The 24,194-nt window shown below is 37.7% G+C and overlaps 1 protein-coding gene across 1 annotated transcript; it reads right to left on the minus strand.

Moving 5' to 3' along the window:
* Positions 1 to 373: 373 nt before the first annotated feature.
* On the minus strand, positions 374 to 23,354 carry LOC127950533 (small conductance calcium-activated potassium channel protein 2). The gene is made up of 4 exons (XM_052547655.1): positions 22,167 to 23,354; positions 14,326 to 14,775; positions 6,650 to 6,745; positions 374 to 6,155 (listed from the first exon to the last, which is right to left on the minus strand). Exons 1-4 carry the CDS (start codon positions 23,073 to 23,075, stop codon positions 5,505 to 5,507), a joined length of 2,106 nt encoding a protein of 701 aa, XP_052403615.1. The 5' UTR covers positions 23,076 to 23,354; the 3' UTR covers positions 374 to 5,504.
* Positions 23,355 to 24,194: the final 840 nt, after the last annotated feature.

Below are 24,194 nucleotides of genomic sequence, written 5' to 3' on the forward strand. Positions count from 1 at the left end.
AAATACAAATAGGGGAAATGAGAATTCACATTTAAATATTCAACATAGCCTGATACAAACAAATAAAAAAACACTAATATTGGTTAATAACCCATTTGGTACCGATATAATGTGTAAATTCTAAAAATACAAATGTAAGTAAATATGCAAAATTAATTATTCAATGTAGCCTTACACAAATTAATAATAAAACACTAATATCAGTTAATAACCAATATGGTACTGATGTATTGTGCAAAATTACAAATATGGGAAGTAAATATGCACAATTAAAAGTTTTTATACCAATAAATTAAATAATATATATATATATATATATATATATATATATATATATATATATATATATATATTCGGTTAATAAACTTTATGTTACCGATATATATATTGCACAATCTAAACATATAAAAAAGGGAAGTATGCACAAATACATATAAGTATAGCCTGATACAAATACATTTTAAAAAGTACTAACATTGGTTGATAGCCGATATTGTAGTGATATATTGTGCATCCCTAATGTTAACTAAAAGTGTTGCACAGTGGCAGTGCCACCACATATATTCCCATATTTTATCTCCCCATTCCCTTATATAGTTGACTTTATTTTCAGCTCACACTGCATGTTAGAGGCTTCAGTGTGACAACAAAACCAGACAAGGTTCAGACACAATATTCCAGTTCTCTGGAGGAAGGTAACATGCTTTGGGCACAAGTAAAACTCAGTCATCAGGACATGTTTTGTAAAAACAGTCCTTCTAGCAGGTCTTTAATTGAGCATATGCTGTTACGAGCTGGTGTTTATTCATCTTCTGATTTCCATCCTTAAAACAACACTCCAGTAACTGTGTAGACAACATACATGGAGATACAGTAAAGTATCTTGACAAAATGGAAGGTATTGTACTATACTGTACCTTCTCGATAGCCTGCGAATGCTCTATTCCTAGCGAATCATATCTTGCTTTTCTGTTATCAGACTTTCAGCTACATGAAAAAGTGTTTGAGAAGGACATGAAGATGGAATGATGCATGAAATAATACGTACATTTGGGGAAAGGGCCTAAGAGAAGGAAACTGCCTGAGTCATGCAAAATATTAAAGGAAAAGTGGGCAGGGAGGGGGCAAGAACAAGAGATGTGAAGCGATGAACAGGAGGTACATAAATTAAAAGTGTGAATGATAAGCCAACGGTGCAAATAGCAGCAATGTTCCTCCAATGTCCCAGCCCTTCCTTCATTTTCCCCGTCCCTCCCATTCCAGACGGACTCCGTGCTCGTCCAGTCTCACACCGTTCTGCCTTTTGGGCTGGCCAGTGTGCTTAGAGAAAAGAAAATAATGCAGTAAAAGGCCCAATTTAGCAGCACTTTGGAGAAACGAGCGCCTCTTTTGAATGACGACAAAGCAGTAAACATGAAGACTACCATGCTGTTTCATAGTTTACCAGAAGTGGGCACCCAGTAATCTAGCATCCCAAACCCTTGCTTTCTCTCGTGTCGGAGGAGACTGTGCTAGAATAGACAGCAACATTCCACCTTTTTGTGGTCAAATTGTCATCTAGAAGGGGCCAAGTGTTGTTCAGCTGCTTACACACATTTTTCCCAGAGGTAACCGACAAGGTTTAAATTAAATAAACATGCGAACAAACACATGACCATGGCCGTTACGCCAGTCTACATTTGAATACTACTAAGATGCAAAGAAATCACTGTATCAGGTAAAATATAAAGGTTTGTTTCACAGGTACTCCTGTAGTTATTTTGTGTTGGGGGGGGGGGGGCATATTACAGTTCAATAACAGCTGCTAAAGGAATAATCGGGGAACAAGAGAGTTGCCCCCAGGCCTGTTTGTAAAGGTGATTTGAAGGAGCTGCTCCATTTTAACACAAACTCCCTCCTCCTCCACCTCCCTCCTACTCCTGAGCACTTTAGAAAGAGACGCTTGATTCACAGCGCTGCACAAATCATAGCTTTCGAAACCATTAGTGCATTTGCTATCAACAAACTTCTCTTTTGCGGATGGTGCCACATTCACACATGGTTTTTTCCCTTGTTTTTATCAATATATTTATCTATTGGAGTTTTTATTTTTTTTGCTCAGAGCTGCCAAATCCCGCCCCTCCCCCTTCTTAGAGCAGCAGTGGCACCAGCTCAATGAACAATGATAGGTTTTCCACGGCTAGAGAACGAGGACTCACATGGCATCCCTATGGAGCAGCATAGAGGGGAAATAGAAAGTACAACAGTGAATTATAACACACACGCAATCGAAACCTCCTCCCATGCGTTGATACAGGCACGCATATGCAACGTAAATTACTCACGCAAGAAAAAACCAGAGTGTGGGCAGCATCGTGTCGTGCATTGCAGCCGATGAGACTGGGGTGCAGAGTGCTGGGAAGTGGTATGGTGTAACAACAAAACCTTCACCGCGTTTACAACTCCAAACTCTTCATTAGTGCCTGTTCAGTCTCTTATAAACATGAAATATTGCCAGAGACTGCTGCTTTTGTGAACAACCTTTAAGAAGTGAACCGTCTTTCTGCCACAGAGATGAAAGTTACTAACACCTCTTCTTGTCATATCTTTTCTTTGGCAAAGCATTTCTTTTGTTTGCCTTACACTCTTAAAAACAAAGGTTGTTTACTTGAAATGACTGCCTTATCTAGAACATTTAACATTCATGGGACCTTTCCATTGCCAGTGGAACATGGTCTTCAGATTAGTAAAATATTCTTAACACAAATAAAAAAAAGATTTTTTTAAAGAACTGTTCATAGAAATGTTCCCCAAATTGTTCCACTATGGCATCATTTAAAAAAAAAACCTTTTGGGACCTTTATTTTTAAGAGTTTAGATGGAAAGAGACAACTGTTATATTTTAGGGCTGGGTGTTAATACATATTTCCCAATTAGATTTAGATTTTAGATTTTATTTTTTACTTTTTCATTCTGTTCAATATATCTATATATTTATAATATAAATTATATTTATCTGTAAGCTAAGAGTATGAAAACATTTGTTCATAAATCAGATTATACTGCTTATAATGTTTTTGATTAACTAAAAAAAATAGTCTGTGAATCGGACTACACTATTTGTGCTGTAGATTGTTGCAGTTCAATTCATGATACACACATTTTTAATGTTTCAGAGTCTCCTTTAAAGAGGTCATATGATGTTGCTAAAAAAAACATTATTTTGTGTATTTGGTGTAATGAAATGGGTTTAAGTTTTTAAAATATTATTTTCCACATACTGTATTGTTGCTCCCCTATGAGCGATCTTTCTGAAATGTGTGGATTTTTATAATGCTCATCGTTCTGAAAAGCGAGGTGTGCTCTGATTGGCTACCTATCCAGTGTGTTGTGATTGGCTGAATACCTCAAGCGTCTGACAGAAATGTCACGCCCCTTCCTATACTGTGATGCTGTGTGTCCCGGAGCGCCAACACAAAAATATTAAAACACATTAGACATTTGTTGCATCCAGTGGGGACACAATTACGGATTATAATGACAATACCAGCGGTTCTCAATTCCAGACCTCACACCCCCCAGCTCTGCATATTTTGCATTTTGCATGTACATTCTATCAGCTGCACTTCTGGTGCCCTCGTCATATACTGTAAAACCCCACATACATTCACAGCAGTGTTATCTCTGCAGTAGAGTTACTCTCTCATTTTTTGCATGTGCTTTTAAATGTTTCATTCATGCGCTGGTCTGGCCTGTGCTTTTTCTGAGTGCCGCATACATGCCAAGCGTGCGCTAAAACCTGTCAAACAGCACCTGATTATTGAACCAAGTTATCTTTTGTGCTAATACTGTCAAGACACACAAGGTTTACATGTAGACTCAAGTTGGTACATAGTGTTCATTGCTTCCCACTTCCTGACTCTGAGCAGGGGAAATCTGCTGGAGCGATAAGATATACATACAAAATGTGCAGAGCAGGGGGGCGTGAGGACTGGAAGTGAGAACCGCTGACTTATACTTTCTTTTTATGCATTTTTTACATATGTAAACGTACTTACAGACTTAGTCAGAACAGCCGACATTGTAGTCTACTCTCTAGGGATCAGGAAACAGTCCTTTGTCAAATGCACTGCATATATCTGAATTCTTGTGTTGAACTGTTCTGTTGTAAATATAACTTAACCACTGACTTCTAGTCGTGTCCTCTTTTGAAAGACCAAATAAAGCAGTTTCACTCTCACACAGGAATACAGTCTCCATGACATGGTGCTGGCGGCAACAGAGAGAATAAATGTTACGCCTTCTTTCTTTGTGTGAACATTTGGCCGCCGTTATGCAAATCTTCCCACATCGTGACATAGACATGTAGGGGTGTGTTAAAATGAGCCATTGTAGGTAACTTTAATAAAGAATATCTCTTTGGATTTGAGACTTCGGTCTTTGCAACTTTACAGATCTTATCTATTCACGAACAGTAAGTAACACTCCAAAGAGAAAGGAAAATTTTAAATCACATCATATGACCCCTTTAAAATATGACTTCCTTCGTTGTAGCTTAGATCTAGAAAGAATTTGTAAAAATTTGCTAAAATGAGGATCAGAAGTAGTCTGAAAATATCTACTTTTCACTGAGCCCTATTATTTATTCATCCTAAATTTCTAGTCCCCCATTCACACTGACAGCATTTAGGCAATAGTTTGCAGCTAATATTCGCTGTGTCATATCATTGGTGGGCTGCATAACTGGGTATAGTTTTTTTTAAATCTCACCACAAATGAATGTATATCCAGTAAAAATGTCCGTCTTCTTTCTGCTAAAAATTAACATTCTGCAGAGGGAAATGTTGGGAACTGCAGCAGTTCATAAATGCATCATGCAATGAACAAGACAAACAATTATCAGTGTATGAATCAAAATGCTCATGGTAACATTAACATCTTGCCTACACTATCTCACAGGAGATGAATCAAGTGAAACTCTGCTGTTCTCCTGTCAGGCTAGTTGTTGCCGCACTGCATCACATATCGTGTTTGCATAGATTAACGTGGCTGTATCACTGGTGATTAACAACTCTCACTGAAAACGAGTAACTTGTGGTTGGTTTGTCATTGCGAGTAGCTGACAGCGTGAATGGGGCTTTCTGCACAGCCCTGTTTATACATATATGTTTAACTGTGGTTAAATTGATTCTGGTATAAGGCATGTGTTGGAGAGGTAAAGGTAAGGAGAAGCAGGTAATGCAGGCATGAATGGCAAACACAGCGCACAGATAAATCAGTTAACAATCACTGTCTTTTGAATCTAACCCATTCATCACAGTGCCGCTTTAGCCCAATAAGGCTGTGTATGTCCATTTCCTAATGTGCCTTACTATGTCGAAATCTACTCTGCCTCACGAGATGAGATCACGATGGTGCAGTTTTTGAAGTGGGAATCCTCGGGGCTCCTCAAGATTACCAAAACAAACCATTACGCAAACAAACAATTAAGCAGTCATGAATTATTTAACAACTGCTAATACAGCTTACAAAACATGGACTGGGATTTGTGGTGCAATCGCAGAGCTGATGGGAGAAAAGCTCTTCATACAGGCAGCGTGAGGCTGTTGGAGATGCTCCTGGAGGGAATGAGTGAGTGGGAGATGCAGAGAGAAGGACAGAAAAAGACAGAAGAAGAGCGCGAGAGAGAGAAGGAGTGGAGGGGAGGGGAGGGGTATAGCTGTGTAGCTCGGGGTCACAGTCGCTGTGGTGCCATACCTCTCACAGACCCGAACGGTCCAGGCCGCGATGATCCAGGAGGAGATGCTGAAGACCAGAAGCACGGTACCCGGACAGATGGTCATGAGGGTCTTCATGACGAAGCGCGTGTTGAAGTTGATCTTGTTGAGGGCACCTATACTGCGTGAGGATGCATCAGTGAAGAGCTTGCTGTGAAGGAGCATGACCCGGCCAATCAGGTAGAGGCGGAGGAACATGGGGATAGAAAGGATGATGTCCACATCGGCGTCGGCCACGGAGGGCACGTATGTAAAAGCCAAACGGGCCGTCCATGTGAACACGTACTGGCCTGGGATTGGGTGAATGGCACACACCAGCAGCTCCAGGACAATGAAGAAGATGCGCTCATACGTCATGGCAATCCTCCAGTCATCTGCCCCATTGTCCACCATGAACAGCTGTGGGGAGCAGATGAACAACAGGGTGTATTAAATAGAGCAGTTAAGAGGAACTCAGAGCTCCTCTGGAAAACATGAAAAAGTTGAAGTAATGTCAGGTGATGCCTTAAAGGTGAAGTATGTCATTTTTGTTGTATTTAACTTAGTATGTAGAGAAAACTATAAGAGCAGGTTAATTCTCTTAAAAGTGTAAAACACTGTAAAACACGTCATTACTTGAAATAAAATAAATCTTAACTGAAATAAAGTAAAATATGAAAAAAACGTATTAGATTTTTTATATTTGCCGAGACAATGTATGGTGGGAATGGGCAAACCCTTAATCAGCAATGCTAATCAATATGAAACTGATGGTGTGGGAGTACTTAGAAAACCAAAAATGGTTTCTGTTCATTGATATTTATGAACTATAAGTTACAATTTTCACCTTGAAATTAGCATTAATAGATCATTCAAACAATCAGATTTTTTACTCTTGATGCTCAAGAACTAACCTGTATTTCCCGAGCGTGGTACATTATTATAAGACCAAGCAAAATAACAGTGGAAAGGCTGATAAGGCATTTCAGTGCAAATGAATATGAAGATTCCTGCAACAAGAGAAACGAAACACCATTAGTATGAACAAACACACCACACAGTCTGGCAGCTTCGGCTAAAGTTAGAAGATCATGCTTACTAAATGAAATATTTTTGTATGAATAGACACTGTCTAAACCATCTGCGTCACAATACACTGCAGTGCTTTACCCTAGAGGAGTATGGAATTACATTTGGTTCAAAAATAATGAACGAAACTTTAGAAAACTGAACGTAACTTTTTCAGAAACTATCAAAAATATGCCATTACAAAAGAAGAAAAACACAATGAAAATGAAAAAAAATGAACATTAATTCTCACAAATTTATCAGGCTCTTCAAATATGCTTCATTCTGTGTTCATGTATTTCAAAGATTCGTTTTCGCTAATCGTTGATTCTGAATGCATTGCCTCAGATTTCGCTTATGCTTTGCAGTTTTACGTTTGGTGTTTTGACACCAACCTCTCACGGGGGTGGGCTTAACAGTGATCTACTCTGATTGGATTGTGAGCTTTTGATGGACAGGTGCTCTCTGACTGGGAAGTACAGATGCCACCCAGTGGCGCGCATATTGGAAAGCTCTCGGGGTGATTAAATCTAGTCTCTACGGCAAAAAAATCTTTTTCACAGACAGAGTGAAAGACATTTATTTTAAGCTCATACACAGGTTCTACAATGTAAAGACGTTTATGCAAAGATTTAAATCTGACATTGATCTTACATGCTCTTTTTGTTCGAGTTCTGAAGAAACTGTACACTTATTTTGGTCATGTCACTACACTCAGAAACTTTGGGATGATATTGGTGTGTTTGTCAAGTGTAAGATTTTGCCAGGCTACTCAGTACATATGAAAAACATTATATTTGGGTATTATGACTCTGACCCCACAAACGAAAATAACAGTTTTGTTTCACAAATTTCACATTCACAAATGCAAATTCTCCAACTGTAAACGTGTCTTCTCTGTTTTCCTAAAAGAAATGGAAAACTATTTGAATGTAATCTCAGTATCTACTAATAAGAAAGCTTTAAGGACTATTAGAATTTGCTCTGCCTTTGATCTCCTTGAGTAATTTTGTGCCCTCTTTTCTTTAGTTCTATTTTATTCTTTATTGTTTTTTTTTTGTTTGTTTTTTTGTTTTTTGTGTTTAATATTATGCGATGTATGTTTATACCTTTGTATATTTTTTTCTCTGCATTAATAAAAATATAATAAGAAAAAAAAGCTCTCGTGGTGATTTGTATGCAATACGTCATGCCTTGTGTTACTAAATATGTAAATAATATTTGACCTTCGATCGTCTCAGTCTGTAAAGATGAGCTCTCAGGAGACACGGAGTGGCGTCATCTTCCTCCTCCGCTTTTCCTTCATGGCAGCTTGAAGTAAGCTTGTGTTACTGAAGTAACCAATAACATCGATACAAGTTTTATTCATGTTACAGTGTGCAACAGTTTGTTGCGGGTTATTATTGTCATTCAGTAACACAAGCTTACTTCAAGCTGCCTTGAAGGACAAGAGCTCATCTTTACAGACTTAGATGATCAAAGGTCAAATATTATTTACATATTTAGTAATACAAATCACCCGGAGAGCTTTCCAATATGTGCGCCACTGAGTGGCGTCTGTACTTCCCGGTCAGAGAGCACCTGTCCATCAAAAGCTCACAAACCAATCAGAGTAGATCACTGTTAAGCCCGCCCCCATGAGAGGTTTGTGTCAAAACACCAAACGAAAAACTGTGAAGCATAAGCGTAATCTGTGACAATCAGTGTTTGGAATAACGGCGTTTAAAAGAACGGCGTTAAGTAACAACGTTATTTTTTCAGTAACGCGGTAATCTAACTAATTACTTTTCCCGTCGTTACAACGCCGTTAACGTTACTGAACGTTAAATGCGGTGCGTTACTATGCATTGATTTAATAAACTATGCAATCCGGACGCACCCCTGGCTCACACAGCGAGTGAGCAGGTGGGTTAAAAACGAGATAAGCGATTATGATTGGCTAAGGCAGAGTCATGTGTTTCATGGTAGCCAATCAGAGCCAGTGTTTTTACACACATGCCAGCACACGCGGCTGCGCCAGCGGCGCCAGACACACACACACAAACACAAGCAACAGCTACACAGAGATTCGCAGCAGAGATGGCGAGTCAGGGGCAATCCGATGAAAAGTTGGCATTTTCAAGGTGAAGATAAAAGCACTACTTCAAATTCATTGTGGTCAAAGGCAAGAACGTGCGTGTAATGTGTACATGTAATGTGTGACACACGCATCTACAAAGCTAGTGGCCAAAAACACTTTTCTTACAAAGATAATACTTGAAGTGCAGGATAAAACTCTTGCTGTCTGTTGACGTGCAATAAATATTGAAAGTTATGTACCTGTCTGTTCTACTCATTTCAACTGACTTGCAAAAATACTTTTTTGACTGCAAAAAAAACAAAAAAAACAATGTACAAATTCTCTGACATGTAGCAACTTGGTTTTTTTTTTTGTTTTTTTTTACAGTAACGCAAACAGTTACTTTCCCTGGTAACGAGTTACTTTTATTATAGAGTAATTCAGTTACTAACTCAGTTACTTTTTGGAACAAGTAGTGAGTAACTATAACTAATTACTTTTTTAAAGTAACGTTCCCAACAGTGGTGGCAATGCATGCAGAATCCATGATTAGCAAAAACTAATCTTTTGAAAAACATGAACAAAGAATGAAGCATATTTGAAGAGCCTGTTCAATTTGTGCGACTGAGTTAATTTTTTTTTCATTTTCATTGTGTTTTTCTTCTTTTGTAATGGCATATTTTCATTTCTGAAAACGTTACATTCAGTTTTATAAAGTTTCATTCATTATTATTGAACCAAATGTAATTCCATAGAGGAGTTAATCCCCACTGTGTCAGAAAAAACAAAAAATTACCTTTTCATAATATTCCCCATGGCAACAAATGAACCTCACATACTGGGGAACCAAACATCTGATAATGTTTGATATAAGGTTTACTCTCTGTACAAACTCCCTATGACATACATGCACAATCACGCTATGTGGGTGTATTTGATGATGCGAATACTTGAATGTTTTTCGGCACTGTCCTGTCATCTCAGTTTAAATGTGTTGGTGTTAGTGAGGGACTTGTTGGTTGAAATGTTAGTGCAGTACAGCAGAATGAAGATTACAGATAAGCATGTTTCATACAGACTGGAGGGAGAGGTAATAAACGATAAAGTAATTGTAGTTCGGGGCATTAAATGCCCATTTCATAAGCCATCAGTCAATAGTCAGTGACACCGCATTTTATGATACTACACTAAAAATTTAGCCTTACTTTATTTTTATTTTTTATTCTTACTTTTTTGTCATTGTATGCACCAAAACTGTCTATTTTTCTGTAAAACATCTGTCATATCAAAGTAATTATATTCTAAATATACTAAAAGTGTGATTGAAGTGACTTTCTGGAAGAAAAAATCCCTGTGCAAAGATTCCCAAATCAAAATTTCATGTTCTGCCAGTATGAGAAACTGAGCAAAGCGTGCATAATTTATATAACCACAGAAAAGCAATTAAAAGATTTAATTTTAACAGTGAAATTAGACGCCCTTCTCCCTTACCCCTTCTAATTTAACCCCAGGTCCCAATGGTCCCGCTACGAAAAAACTAGGTCTGAAATTGTTATAAATTTCCCATGTGACAAATTACAGAGTAAACTAATTAATATACCTGTTGGTCACCGGCAGGATTTTTTTTTAAAGGTCAGATTCCTAACAAACACATCTGGAGTGCCTTTCTTTCCTGCTGACATTCACATGCCATTGTTCCTTGCTTTTCTTTCTCTATTTTTCATGTAAGATCACGCCATGTGATAATTCAGTTAATTCAGATGAATGTCACAGTAGCAGTGTAGCAGTTCTCTCCCACAGGGCTAGAAATAGCACAACCATCACAAAATCCACATCTCAAGGGATCTGAGTGGTCAGAGAAACAAATACCTCATTGTGTGGACCCTGCATTAAGAATTGCTTTGGGAGTTGTCTGTAACACAGGCCTACCTCAAAGTTTAAAGTATTTAAACTCTCTAGGACCACCTGTACTGCTTGTGAAAATGACTACAAAACAGTAAAGAAATGAGAAGAGGTACATCCCAAAGTAGATCAAGGCAGTTAAGAGGACAAATATTAATGTGATGCCTGTATGTGCTATTAATTAAACCAAAAGACTAGTGAAATGCTACTATTTTACATTTTAATATTAAGATTTCTTTATTACAAATTGTATTATCAGTATTAAAATTTGAGTGGAAATTTACATTGAAAAATAATCATGAATTTCCGTTTTTCTGTTTGTCCCTTTTGCTTTATTGACAGCTGCATTTATGCTGCCATTTTTTTTATTTATTTATTTATTTACAAATGTAATAGAAATTACAGACAATTGGAATAACATTTCTTTACATATCTATATTTTTATGACATTTCCTTATATTATAGATATTTCTTTTTTAATTTCAATTAGATTTTGCACACAATTTTTGTCATCAGATTCTCTTCCACCTAATATATTTACTTGAAGTACACCTGAGATTTGAAAATAATTTTTTTTAATAATTAAGGTTCGCATTTGCTCATTTGCACATTTGAATAATTAAGGTTCACATATGCATGTTCATTGGCTCTATGACATAGGTTATGGTCACATGACACGCAGGTAAGCAAACATAATATTGTTTATTTTAATTTAACATTTTTTATTTAATTAAAGCTGCGGTAGGTAACTTTTGACGCTCTAACGGTTAATAAACAGAACTGCTTGCGTCTTGCGGAAGAACCGCCGCGGTGTATGTAACACTTATTATAGGTGCACCCTGGTGATTCAGGACAAGCTAAAAACACGGTTTGGAAAATGGATTTATGGTGTACTCGCTTATTATATACATTTTTCTACATTTTGAACACAAACAAAGTTACGGACCGCAGCTCTGATTGGTTGTTTCTTAACGGGAGCGGTCAGTAACTGCAAATGGCAATAGGACCACTGGGAGGAGCCAGAGGAGCTTGATTTTTTTCACAGATTATCTGTCTCATATTCTACTGTCAGGACATAATGACAGGTTTAACAAATATGTAAAAAATATATTTTTACAAAAGTTACCTACTGCAGCTTTAATTATTAGCATTACCCCCAAAGCAGTTCCTTGACAAACCCCAGTTTGGGAAACCTTAATGTAATTTAATGTTTAATGCACTTCTTGTTGTTAATTACAACAAATGGAATATATTTTCTTACTCTCTGTATTTTTATGCTAAAATGGTATAAGATTATCCTATTTAAATCAATGTGATAAACAAGTTTTTTCAATAGTAATCTAAAAGTAGTCTGATTGTATTACCTAAATAGTGTAATATAATGGATTATGCTATTAACTACCATTTTTTGTCATGTAATTTGGAATCAGTTAATGGATTACAAATCTGTAAATTATCAACCCAGCTCTGATTACACATGATAACCACTAAACCTAATATTTAATATATATTTAATTTTAATGAGGGGATAATGCATGGCTAGCTTTGCATTAAACAAATTTAATGCACCAATTAAAATTGTTTAATGCACAGCTAGCCATGAATTATCATGCTTATTCTAGTCATATGCCAGGATTTAAAAGTTAAAGCTGTAAATGATGTTTCGTCAGGTTATTGGTTGTGGTTATTTTGTAAACTATGACTCGTTAGCGCTACCATTCTGCCCGCTTCAAATCAGACACAGAGATGAAATAGTGCGATAAGATCTAATTGAATGAATTATAGTATTTATTTGAATAAATTATTTATCGATCTATTGAGCGAGAGAGAGAGAGAGATGAGCCTACCTGCATTTGCGCGTATTTCTAAACAAGCTGTACTTCAAATACAGAGATTTTTTTTCACCTCGTTGCTGAGGAATATAATGTTCTGATCTAGTATCTAGGCCATTTTATTAATAAAGGTCATGGGGCAGTGTTGACAACATGTTTGTGTGTGTGACCATCTCCGACCTCTCCCTCTCTCTGTGTGTGTGTGTGTGTGTGAGTGACGTGTATGGGTTTGTGTAGCAAATAAAGCAGCAAATTAATATACAGTACATACTGACTTGAAAGTACCTGTGCAATAAATTTCACTGCACACCAGCCAGCCACTCAGAATCCAGTATTCAGACAGACCATGGTATAATTAATATTTTTAAATACTTAACTTTATAGTTACACTATATTTATAAAATAAAAGTTACACATTATTGTACACTGTCCTTGTTACAGTGAAGCTGTAAACAGCATTGAAATACTGATTAATATTATTTAAAAACATGTAGTGTTAAGAATATGGCTTGGTTTAGGGCCAGTGGTTCCCAACCTTTTTCAACTCGCGGCCCACACAACCAAACACATATGTTTGCGCGGCCCACTTCAAAAAAATTAACTGACCCCGCTTTTGTTGGGTTTATAACTTAGTACTCAGAAGCTAGATTTTAAACTATATTTATTGAATAAACTAGGGCTGTGCGATATGGACAAAAAAAAAAAAAAAACTATCGCGATTTTTTTTATCAATTTTGCAATTGTGCTTTTACAGTCATAAATGCATTCACGATTAATTTGAAACATATTTCCAAAAGAAAACCAATCAGAGCTTTATCAAAAAGTTTTAACATCTCTAGAACAGACATAAGTCAAAATTATCACTATAGTGAAGATGTAAAAAAATGTATAGACTTGTGGCAAAAAATAAAAATAAAAAAGAAAATCCTGTATACAGGGACTTTTTTTTCTTTTTTGCCATGCATTGTTCATAGAGCTCATTAATTGTAGTGGTGCCTCAGGTGTTTGCAGTGTGTATACAGTATGTGTATGCGGTCAGCAGTGAGAGCGCATAAATATAACGCGAAAGCACATTAAAATAATGCACGAGTGCGAATCTCTCTGTTCGCAGCAGATTTCCTTTGCTCTGTCACAAAACCGGTCGTGCTTGCTCAGATACACGCTGCTTTGCGAGGAGAGAGTGTGCACACTTAAAACGTGTCTCCTCTCACTTAAACTGCATCCTGTTCACTAACAAATTCACTCTATGCTCATGTGTTAGACATGAATTATTTTCGCACGTTTTTATTTCTAGCCTTTTACCGCAGTGAGAACGCTCTGATCCGTCAACATTGGCTCAGAAAAAAGGTGCATCACAGACAGTGTGTGAACCTGTAGTTAGGCATATGCGCACGCTCAAATCGTGATTTTAGGACGTTTTCTTTTAATCGCACAGCCCTAGAATGGACTGGAAATGAACAGAAAATAATTGGCGGCCCACCTGCAATACCACTGCGGCCGCGGACCACAGGTTGAAAACCACTGGTTTAGGGTTATTGCATGTAATTATGCATAATTTACTACAGTAATCAGATGTAGTGTGTTTAACAAGGACACTGTAAAATAAAGTGTTACCAAATAAAGTATAACCAAGATTTTAATCTGACAGTTTCACTGTTTTGGATCTCACTGCTTGTCTTGAGCCTTTTTTGTGTATTTATATGAAAAATGCAAAAAAGGAAGCACCTACCTTAGTGTAAACCCCCCAGGACAGTTCAGTCTCTGTTACCATGACAACGATCCCAAACATTCCGAATATGAGGGCATAGTCACTAAGCCGCTTGCGCTTCTCAAAAAGTGCCCTCCTGTGGCCCAACTTGTAGCCTATATCTTTATTTTTTTTCTGTGGTGCATTGCCACTCTCTCGGACCAGGCTCTCATTGGACGCCTTGCTGGGGTCCTCGCCGCTGCCCTTGGAGACGACCACTTCCAGGCCGGAGCTGTGAAGAGTCTGGAGTGGCTGGGTCTCAGAGTCATGCTCTTCTAGGTTGCGTCGTGACGCCGCCAGGCTGCCCAGTGGTCTTACCACTCCTCCATTGTACTTGCAGCTGTTCATGGCTATCTGAGGGAGTGAGTGTCTGCTCTCGGAGAGGGAGGGCTTGGATCCAGCATGGCTCAGCTTTGTTCGCTCACCATGTGCCTGTCAGCAAAAATCACATACAGACATATAGGTGTCAGCAGCATATACACTGGAACCCAGCATTAATCTACTCTGTTGGCCCTGCTCCATGACCAGAGTAACCCAAGGCACATTTCATCAGAAAACCTACTGAGGCATCTTCACGCCACAGTTTAGAAAATGACTATATCCAAATTACAGTAAACAAACAATTCATGAATAAAGCCTAAATTTATACAAATAGTATTATATTAATCCTCTACTTTTGTAATGAGCAAACTGAGGTCTGCTAAACAGTCAAGTAACCCTAAGCCAAACCCTGATCCTAACCCTAACCATATAGTAAGTACATGTAGTTAATTAATATTACTCAGTGCATAACTCAGTGCATAAGTATTCCTTTTTTAGTTCCTTACTCTGAAAGAATGCGATGGCAGAAATTAGCAACACAAAACATACAGTATGTGCAGCAATCTTGATGGTTTGCAGCCTAAATTTCCGATATGGGGAGGTATAATGACGTTTGGATGTTTCACTGTTTGCCTGGAGTGAAGAGTGGGCTTTCTGAAAGTCGTGCTACTGGTGTTCTCTCACACTCCTCAATCAGGGTGTCTCTCACAGGAGAACAAGTAGCAGAAAGCAGAAAACCCTGAGTGGAACTAAAATGTTTCTCTTTATATTCAAACTGTAGCCAAGCAAAACTGTGTGTAATATAATATCAATCTAATATTTTACAGCTATGTTTTTTTTTCACAAAATAAAATAAACAACCAATCTCCTCGCCCAGTGACAACATGTCATTAAAAACTGTAAGGACATAAAATGTTTGGCTATATTAAAATTATTACATTCCCTTAGATGCTTCCATTTCCCTGAAAAATAATCACAATCTACAATAATTGTGCAGCTAATTAATAAAAAATTACAAAAGGCCAACTTCTTTTTTATATAGAAGCAATATCAAGGCTGCACTGATATACAACTCTGACTATTTATACTTTTAAATATTTGAATATTATGACAGATAAATTATATAAGGCTGATAGGCCTATTAAAATTATGGACTATTTCTCATAAATAAATAAAAATATTACAAAAAAAAAAAATCTGAAATACTATAAATGATTTTTGACATTTAAAAAAATCTTAATTTACAGCAAGTAAAGGGATATTATGGATTGCTTAAGATCACATTTCATTTTTAAAGAATAACATCAGTTTTAGATGATGGCAAATGTCATATAAACCTAAAAATAGAGGAATTGAGTATGTACAATTAATAGGGCTGTGAATCTTTGGCAAGGCAGCGATTCGATTCGATTACGATTCATAGGTTTTCGATTCGATTCAAGAACGATTTTTGCAAATTTAGAACGATTCAATTTGTTTCGATTCACAATTAAATTCGATTCGATTATAACAATTAGATTCTGCATTCTTTAAGTGCATTCACGGGATTATTTAAATGTTTCTACTAAATTCTTTAAATGCTTAGTCAGGGGGCAATTTAATATAGAAATCGCGATTCATTCGATTCTTAGCATTTTGAATCGATTACTGTCCAAGATCGGCCGTTCACGATTCAAAAAAAAATGTTTCAAGATCGATGCATATGAATCCACAGGGTTTGTAATCGATGCATCGAGAAAACGAGTGAATCGTTACACCCCTAACAATTAAATATACTATATTGGTTAATACTGGTAATTAATTATAGTATAATAATGCATTCAATTTTCAAAGCTCATGTACTGAATATCAGTGACAGGTAATTATCACAGATATTAGGCATTACAGAACATAGTATTATAATCCTTTTATTGTATTGTTTTGGACGTGCATGCATTCTGCATTAAAAGTGTAAAAGTGCTAAATCTACCTTTAGCAGAAGTTTAATTACAAATTATTGACTATGACAAATGTGTGTTAGCTGTCAGTTTGCATGGGGTAAACAATATTTCAACAGAAGCTATTTATTAGCACAAATTTTCCATTGGTTTAATGATTCTATTGGTTTTATGGCTTTATGGGGAAATGCTGCAAATTCAAAACTCAATCCACACTGAAAACATTGTGTTATGTAATTCTGATCAAATAAACAGAATGTATAAGTATGCCCTTTGCACATACTTTGATTACAACCAACTAGACTGATGAAGAATGCAGAATGTAACATCACAGAAAAACACAGTTACAGTGGCTAGACACAGTGGCTTTCGAGTTTAACAACATGGTCTTACATACAACAGCCATTTCATATCACTTCTTTCCTAAATGTTCTGAACTTAACACATTCCAAACAGCCCATCAGCTAATGTAAGTTTGAGTGTGTCAAATTTTTAATGTCAGTACTATTAATAGTAGGCTCTGAACACAGAAGAGGCCACTTTGAAATTGATGGTATTAAAATCACTGCAACCGCTGCAGCGTTGGTGACAGGAGAATATGCCAACAGTATCATCTACCTTTGTATGAAAGCTTTAATGCAAAAACACATCACTAGTAGGCACGTCTTCAAAAAGGATACATTTTGTATCGGAGGATGAGGAGAGGGTACTACTTGCAGAACATTATACAAATTCACACCAATCTCTGTGCTTAGATGCATTACGCAACCTTTCAGTGTTTTCTTCTAAAGCAACTAGGAATGACCTGGCATGATCACATTCAAAAAGTATTTATTGTTTAAAAATAATAATAATTTGTAACATATTGATTTCAGGTTTAAACACTTCTCTATGTATTTTTCAAGACATCTCCATAACTTGATATTTGTTTACCCAACACCATTTTCAACTAAAATCTGAAAACTTTTTGTCTGTTTTGGCTGTTCCTTTACACAACAATGTCATGGGGGATTTGGGGGTATAAAAAAGCATTATCTTTAAAAACAAGTTTCAAAGTTCAAACTTTACAAGGTTTTGAAAATAATACAGTTAACAGTGTAAACTACAAGAACGCAAACTTGTAAAAACAGTGACGGCATGCAGATTACGTGTTTAGGCATATGTGTGTATGTGCAGGTGTGTAGTGTTTCGCTACAAAGTGACATCGCCACCTACTGGCCTGGCATGCATAATATAGCATTATTATTAAGTTCCGTGTCAGTTCAAATTATTATTACTTGCCTATAAGGCCCTTAATGGATACCTAACTAGCCTTATACCATGCTACAATCCATCATGCTCCCAAAGGTCACAAAACGCTGGACTTTTGGTAGTTTCTAGGATAGCAAAGTCAACTAAAAAGGGGTAGAGCTTTTTCGCATTTGGCTCCCAAACTCTGGAATAGCCTTCCTGATAACATTTCGGGTTCAGACACACTCTCTCTGTTTAAATCTAGATTAAAAACACATCTCTTCCACCAAGCATTCAAAAAATGCATCTCATAATTTGTGAGTGCAGTTGCATCTGATCAAATGCGCATTACTGTTCTTTAGCTTGAGTTAAACTAATTTATTTTACTTCGTTGGAACAGAAGCTATGCTAATTATGTCTCTGTTTGTTTCTCTGTTTTGCCACGGACTAGGATTTACACAAGCTCCATTCTGGATCCAGAACACCTGAGAAGAGATGATACTGACCCCTCAGAGGACCTCAGATGATGCTAACCCTGAAACAACATACAGAACTAACAAATATTGCTACAAGTGTGATTGCATCATATAATAATTGCTGTTAATAGTGTTCATTGTCTGGTTGACTAAGTCTTGTATTCATTTTTCTGAAAATTCCTGTCATGTGCACATAAACTGACAGTCACCACTGATAAGCTACTACTAAATATTGTAGAAACATAATTTTCTGTAAAATTGCTTTGCAATGATTTTTATCATAAAAAGCGCTATACAAATAAACTTGAATTGAATTGAATATTCCTTAGTCATTTTCACAATGGCATTTTGACTATTAGGTATCAGAAAGAAATGTAATAATTCCGTGTTCATCAGGCTCATTCATATGTTTTATGCAATCGCCTGTGGGTTCGGCTGAGATAAAACTATACACATTTCCTGACATGATTCTGTGATGCTGGACATTATATCACACAAAGAAACAAAACATGGAGAATGTGGCTCTTGGCAAAATCCACGGAATGCTTTTGTGATTATTTTCTGTATGATGGAGTGTTGTTACTGAATGTCCTTCATTAAACCTTTAGAGCAAACTGATCCCATTTAAATGGACCTTTTAGTCTGGGAGGAAATGAGGTGGCTTGGAAGATAAAGTTGGGACCTTTAAAGGGTTAACAATAGCCCTTTCCTCTTCTTCCTTCTTATAAATGTCTTCCTGAAGCAGGTTTGTTTTTTTTAACAACAGCATTAAGGTTGTTATGTTAGGGTGGTATGACTCTTAAGAAACAGGAGATAAACAGGAGAACCTCTGTGAGCAATGCTGTGGCTCTCTAATATACCAAAGACACATGTTGCTATACTGAGATTATTTGTTAAAATTTTGTTCCGATATCTCACACACTCTCTCTCTTTTTTTTTTTACATACCCAAAAATGTCACAAATAATGCAGAGAACTGCACATCTATTTTCTTTTGACAAAGAGAAGCCACGGCCGTAATACAGGTTTAGAAATTGGTGCTTAATCATATGAAACACGGCTTCTAGACTTCAGTTTGATATCAGTAACATTGCGTTAATATGGAGATAGGGCTGATATGACACTAAATTGCTGATTGTTTTCTTTCAGGTCTTTAATTTTTCAGCATATAATCTATTAATTAATTATATTAGAGAGGTTTATCAGATGTTTCGCATGACATTACTTCAACACCAGAGCGAGGATCACTGAGCAAGCAAAGAAAGGCCAGCCAAAAGGAAACTCTGTACACCGGCAAGTATTTACAAGTAAAGCATGGAAGTATATGTTAAGCCTTTTGAAGCACAATGTCTGGGCTTGTGGAACTGTGGATCACACAGGCCACAATAGCAAACTACTATTAAATTTTTTTGTCACAGGATATTGTAACTGATCGGTCCCTCTCAGCCAAAATAGTTTTTGTTTAAGCCATTAGCCAGAACAGAGTGGTTGAACAAAATGTTACAAACGCATTGGTAAGGATATCAGCCCACACGAGTAAACAGCTTTTTTATAAAAAGCACCACAGGACAGCAGTCAAAATGCTATGCACTTAGTTATGTATGAGGAAAAGAATAGCTTTTAAATGCATGTAATTTAACAAGCACACAAAACATGTTATTAAATGTCTGACTGAATAAAATGAACTTTACATGATGTCTTCCCTCTTTTCTGTTAGGAAAACAGTGCCAGTGCCAGTGTGTCTGCAGAGTACAGCTGGACACATCTTAAATGGAGCAATCATGATCTAAGGATCAAAGCTTCATTTAATGATACAATTAAATGAAATGGAGCGTAAATAAACGGACGTGTGGGACAGATATTGAAGGTTATTTGTTGCAGTTCCTCAGATGAAAAATAATGGACAGTTTATGTATTCCAAAAGTCCTACTGTTTGCGTTACCGGAGCAACAAGTCTTCCATTAACAATGCTTTTACACAATAGAGTAGTATTCAGAAGTACTAAAGGTCTCTGACTCCACCCTTCCCGCTATATTCTGCCCAACTGATAAGACAATCTTAATCAACTTCCTTTGACTCTATACTCTCATTAGTATCCTCCCTTTCAACTATCTAGCATCAGATATCAAGAGGGTTTTTTTCTTTTAAAAGGTCAGTTTATTTTTCTTCCTTTGTTAGCTTTCTTCCTGTCGTACCAGTGCTGCACTTGGGTTAAATCCAACCTTGAAACTCTGGAAACAGCTAAAAAAACAGTGTGCTTGGAGAGATCGGTGAACCATACTAAAACATTTTAGTGAAAGGTGCAGTGTGTAAATTGTTGAGGAAACTCATTTTGACTTTTCTTTTCATGTGCTTTTCTGTATTATTTTTATATTTTACAAATCCGTATGGTGACACTGGTGCACAAATTACACTCTTTAAGGTCAATTATTGACCACGATGCAGAAAGCCGAGAATCTAAACAAGGAGAGGTGATTTGCATTAGAGATATCTGTGATACAGTGTGTTTTACTGAAGGGACATTGTTTCCTGATAAAGAACAATGATAAAGTCTACTGCAGGAAATGGATTTGTGCTGATTTGGATCTTATCCGCATTTTAATCACCACATTATTTGGCTATATATTCTATAAAGCATTACTCTGGGACTTGGCTACTACCCCCCAAGGAGATAAGCCACTGTGATCGACCTAATAAAGGTATTTCAGGACCTGAGAGAGAGCAAGACAATGGAGAAATGAATTGAGCCTCAGTAAGTGGCATCAGATAACAGGGTCAGAAAAATAAACGGAGCCCTGGGAGCTGTTCGAGTCTTTTGAATGATCTGCAGATGAAGGCACTGGCGCAACAAATAATGAGGGCATCGTTTGGGCACACTCTAAAAGTGGCACAGAGTCATGCAACACAGTTATTTGCAGTACACTGTAAAAATGATGTTTTGAAGTTAAAGATTACTTGAATACTTTTTATGAGAAAATGTCTTTCTACTTCAAAATTGAATGTTAATTTGAATGTGTTACGTACTGTTTCTTCAATTAACTTTGAAATTTGCTAGCAATTTCTGAGTGAATATTGTTTCTACATCACATTTGTTTCAGCATAGTTTCACGTAAAAAGAGATTCAAGTGTGTTTTTATTTTTTCATACAAATGCAAAAATGAAGTAACTGAGTATGATATCATAACTTAGTTACAAGCGAAACTAGATCTCATTTTACACTATGTTCTGTCCTGTGACAGACAGCTGCTCTGAGGAAAGGAAGAGTGAGAATTGATATCAAAAACTTTTGAGACTTTTTCTCAAAATCAGTACTGGATTACTTACTGCATTTCTTTGCCTTTGTATGGCTGTAAAGATGAGTAGAAATTACATTTTAAGAATTTAATTTAAGACATATGAAATTGTTGAATTTTCAAGCGGCAATAATGATGGTCAATTACATTTTCATAGTTGCATTTTGTTTCCTATTTTAACTATTTTAATACACATTTGGGCAATGCAATAAGACCCTTCATAAGAAGACAGCATCAAGTTTTATATGGCCTACTATGTCAAATTAAATGTCTGTGTTTGTGGGTCTGTGTGTGCGTGTGAGAGGGAAAGAGAGAGAGAGAGATAGACACGGTGGGTTTTTATGTCCGCGTGAGTGTATGCATGAGATGCAGTGTGCTTGATGTCATCGTGTTGATAGGCTGCTTTCGAATACATGTTTAAGCAAATCAAATTAGCTTAAAATGTCGATAATTCATTTCACAGAAAAACAACATACGACAGGCGTGGCCGCATATAACGCATCCGGGTAAATTCTATATGAGAGGTATATTGAAAGCTGTGCTGGTGGCCATACATACATAACCCACCTTGTGTTTGCCTGCGCGATTTTTCCTGTCCTCCTTGTCGTGGGGCTCTGGCCACAGTTGACTGCTGGAGCCGTACGGGGGACTGCTGTTTTCACTACTCGAGACCGACGAGTTCCTCTCTAGCGCTCGCTTGCATCGATACGGCTGCCAGAGTGCGGTTTCTCCCTCCCGGTATCTGCTGCTGCCGCCGCTGCTGCTGTCTCTGTCACTCCGCTGATGCTGATGCTGATGCTGCGACAGCGGCACCTGCTTGTTTCTGCTCACTTGCCCCGATGCGCCGATGCAGTAGTTGACGAGCAAGCTGCTGCCCAACAGTAACTGAGCTTGAGGCTCAATTAATTGCCTCTCCTTCTCAGCTTCCTCGTGTTCATTTATCTGTCCTTGACCAGAGTTTGGCAAGAGTGGCTCAAAGGAGGGGTCTCTTTGTTGATTATTACAGGGTTGCTGCAGCAACTGGTTTTGGTCTCGACGCCCCCCCTCTCCGATGATGTCTTGTTTGTAATTAGCACTCTTTTGGCGCGTATCCCGCGTATTAGAAATGCGCGAAGGCAGAGGCGGCGGCGGCAGATCGGATGGGGAGGGCTGCGGGGAAACGGAAGATCTGTGCTGGGGAGAATGACTGCTCCGTGAGAGCCACTCCAGATGGCACTGAGAGGCAGATGAGGCCCCTGGAAACGGATCTCCGTGACCGGTCAAAGGCAGACACTCGCCGTTCCCGACGCCGCGGTCCGGACAGGGCTGTGCATGTCGGCTGTGATGTAAGGAGGTGGATCGCTCCTTTATCGATGGCGGTGGGGGCGGCAGACTAAAGAGCGGGGCGACTGGACGAGATCCTTCCTTTTGACTGTCACGAGCGTCCGTGTCGTTGCTGTGCTGCTGGTGGACAGCTCCCGCGTGCCGATGCCGCATCCCCTCAATATCCGCGTCTTGTTGTGGTCGCTCCTTTGCCTTGTAAAGCACCGACACCCATTCATTGCGATGTGCCCCAAAAGAACCGAGCTGCCTCGTCTCATTGGTGGGCTCGAGCAAGACCTGCCTCGTGACGTTATCGCCGAGATGAACACCGCCCTCGTGTGAAAACCGCTTTATGTTTACAGTTGATAAGATTAAACCTGAGATGCGAATTGGATATTAGCAAGGTCATGCACGCGCGAAAGATGGATGTCTTGGCGGGATTTACTTTTTCATGCCTGTGGCACTGAATGACGATATTAAAAAGAACGAGCATCAAACACTTCAGGGGACAGGTGCACCTCTTTGATTAATTGCTTTATGATATTACTATGATGTATACGTCCAAACCTGCGCGTAAAAATGGTAACCGAGTGTTGAGTGGAAGGCGATAGCTAAGCAATATATCACACGAGCATATTAATAGACATTAATGATATCGCATTTATAGCTAAGTGTTCAAATAATCACGTTTTTAATATTAGAATCTATTCATTACAGACATGTATAGGCTATGTAGGCTATTCATTTCTTGTAAGATCTTATTAATTTACATGAAGTTTCACTATCCCTGCATTCACTGATATTTCCAGGTTTTCCATGACTGCAGGAACTTATAGCCTAATTCTAAAGATTACTTTATAGACAGAAATTCTACTTCAAATGACAACACTGCTTAAAAAAAGTGCTGCTCACTACTCCACACTGCTCATGTCTAGAATGCCATGAAAACAGAAAAGAAGATTGATACAGTGCTTTATTCCAAATCAATAAACTTTGCAACCGGAACTGACTGTTGTATAGTGTGGAATAAATCACACTTGAAAAATACAAGGACGACTAATGAAGAATGGATCTTCCATTTAAGCACAGGGTGCTCCGTCCTTGACAGACACACACTCATCAGAAACACTAATCAATTTATTATGCTGTCCCTAAGTAGTTAGTTTTGCATAAAACATAAGATAATGCATATTCCAATACCAAAAATACATTAAAGAGTTGGACACTGGAAAAAAAAAGTTTTGATTTATGATCTGATTCACTGCTGTCATAAACCACAAAAAATGTTTCAGA

Source organism: Carassius gibelio, chromosome B2, assembly GCF_023724105.1.
Source record: "Carassius gibelio isolate Cgi1373 ecotype wild population from Czech Republic chromosome B2, carGib1.2-hapl.c, whole genome shotgun sequence".
Taxonomy (NCBI): domain Eukaryota; kingdom Metazoa; phylum Chordata; class Actinopteri; order Cypriniformes; family Cyprinidae; genus Carassius; species Carassius gibelio.

Coding starts and splice junctions, on each gene's coding strand:
- LOC127950533 (XM_052547655.1), bottom strand. CDS start 23,075: ATGCGGCATCGGCACGCGGGAGCTGTCCACCAGCAGCACAGCAACGAC. Junction 14,776..22,166: donor ATCGCGCAGGCAAACACAAG/GTGGGTTATGTA, acceptor TTTTGCTGACAG/GCACATGGTGAGCGAACAAA. Junction 6,156..6,649: donor ACCACGCTCGGGAAATACAG/GTTAGTTCTTGA, acceptor TGCTCCCCACAG/CTGTTCATGGTGGACAATGG.